The following is a 1,967-nucleotide window of genomic DNA, read 5'->3' as shown; positions in this document are numbered from 1 at the left end:
CTGCAAATGAGGCGGGGCTAGTGCCTGCATGATACTCACTAGCCCTGCCCCATTCTTGCTTGGTGCAGCGCCTTGTATCTGCACCCCGCGGCGCAGCGGTGGCCGTTTTTGCGCCTTGCAGCACAGTGGCCCATTTTTGCGCCCCTGGTTTTTGCATGCCCCCCCCGAGGGCACCACAATGCTGATGGGCCCCTGGCACTTTGCGATAAAGAAGTGGGTTTTGGGTTGCGGTTTGGGCACTCGGTCTCTAAAAGGTTTGCTTTCACTGCTCTAAAAGATCAACCCAAATTCTTCTTACAATTAGTCCTTGCACTTATTGCAGCATCCCCATGGTCATGTGATCAAAATTTGGGCGTATGGCAATTGTTATCACCATTTGCGACCTTCGCAGCCAACTTCCATCAAGCAAAGTCAATGGAGGAAGCCAGATTCGTTTAACGACCATGCAATTCACTTAACAACTGCAGTGATAGATGTAAAATTGGGCAGTTGACTGAGTTAACAAGTTAACAACCACCTCGTTTAGCAACTGAAATTACTGATCCCAATTGTGGTGGTAAGTCAAGGACTGCCTGTATTAATTTTCCCCAATAACATTAAATCTGTTTACCTGTTTATTGGAAGACATGTTGGTTAATGAACTGAGGCTGCTGGTATCCGTGACCACCATCGCTGAAGGGAACCGTGATGTGTGAGAATACTGAGGAGGTTCTTGCTTGTGAGCATACACTATGGAAAAAGGCCAACAGTCATTGTTTAGTTTGTATGTGTGTTTGTGTGTGAAAGTGAGTGACAGAGAGAGAGTGAGTCAGATGAACAGAAAGAATGACAACAATTTTAGAGTACAGCCATAAATTGCTCTCCCACTGAATATCTTATTCCAAGCATCACAGAACCAAATTGCCAGAACTTTCAAGGGATAAATCAGCAACTTTTAAAAGCCTCAACTTATTTATGGCTGGCTGAGGAATTCTGGGAGTTGAAGTCCACAAGTCATAAAGTTGCTAAATTTGGAGACCCCATCCTAATCCATTAAATGCTGAATATCCTACAAAAGGAATTTTTCCTTCCTTTCCACCTAGGGATTTCTACCTGGGCAGAGGGTGGACTAGACTAGAAGACCTCCAATGTCCCTTCCAATTCTATAACTCTGTAATCTTAAATCCAACCTCAGAGGCCTTCATGCTAATAAAAGAGCTAAGCAGGAGTCAGGCTCAGATCAGGAATAAAACAACTTTTATTAAGACTAAAACATTTGAAGAACAGTTGCAGGAATTTCATATCTTTAGTTTAATTAAAAGAAGGACTAGCGGTGACATTAGCAGTCTCCCAATATTTAAGGGGCTGCCACAAAGAAGAGGGGGTCAAGCTATTTTCCAAAGCACCTGAAGGCAGGACAAGAAGCAACGGATGGAAACTAATCAAGGAGAGGACCAGCCTAGAACTAAGGAGAAACTTCCTGACAGTGAGAATAATTAATCAGCGGAATGGCTTGCCTTCAGAAGTTGTGAATGCTGGAAGTTTTTAAGAAGTGATTGGACAGCCATTTGTCCGGAATGACATAGGAATTTCCTGCTAGAGCAGGGTGTTAGACTAGAAGACCTCCAGGTTAACTCTGTTATTCTGTGATTATGAGGCCTTCAGGTTCTCTCCAATAATCCAGGTTGGCATCCTTGATATTCCCACACTTCTTTGCAACTGACCTCTGATGTTAGGCTTAGAAACAGTGATTGTTCTGAAACAGTTTTTGTAAACTTGGGGGGGGCTAAATAATAATAATAATAATAATAATAATAATAATAATAATAATAATAATAATAATAATAATAATAATAATAATAATAATAATAATAATAATAATAATAATAATAATAATAAAGTTGGAAGGGACCTTGGAGGTCATCTGGTCCAACCCCCTGCTCAGGCAGGAAACCCTATACCATTTCAGACAAATGGCCGTCCAGTCT

At 41.7% G+C, this 1,967-nt stretch overlaps 1 protein-coding gene across 1 annotated transcript in view; it reads right to left on the bottom strand.

Moving 5' to 3' along the window:
* Positions 1-610: 610 nt before the first annotated feature.
* Positions 611-1,967, bottom strand: part of LOC107300712 (hepatocyte nuclear factor 1-beta-like) — a gene marked incomplete at both ends in the record, with an annotated part of 5,641 nt that continues 4,284 nt past the window's right edge. The window contains one exon of the mRNA XM_015830016.1: positions 611-729. Within this exon, the coding sequence (XP_015685502.1) occupies positions 611-729 (119 nt within the window). The remainder of the gene's footprint in view (positions 730-1,967) is intronic.

The sequence above is a fragment of the Protobothrops mucrosquamatus genome, unplaced genomic scaffold (assembly GCF_001527695.2).
Source record: "Protobothrops mucrosquamatus isolate PMUCROS unplaced genomic scaffold, P.Mucros_1.0 scaffold8096, whole genome shotgun sequence".
Lineage (NCBI taxonomy): Eukaryota > Metazoa > Chordata > Lepidosauria > Squamata > Viperidae > Protobothrops > Protobothrops mucrosquamatus.
Note: the sequence above shows the minus strand (reverse complement) of the source record. Positions and strands in the feature narration are given on the sequence as shown.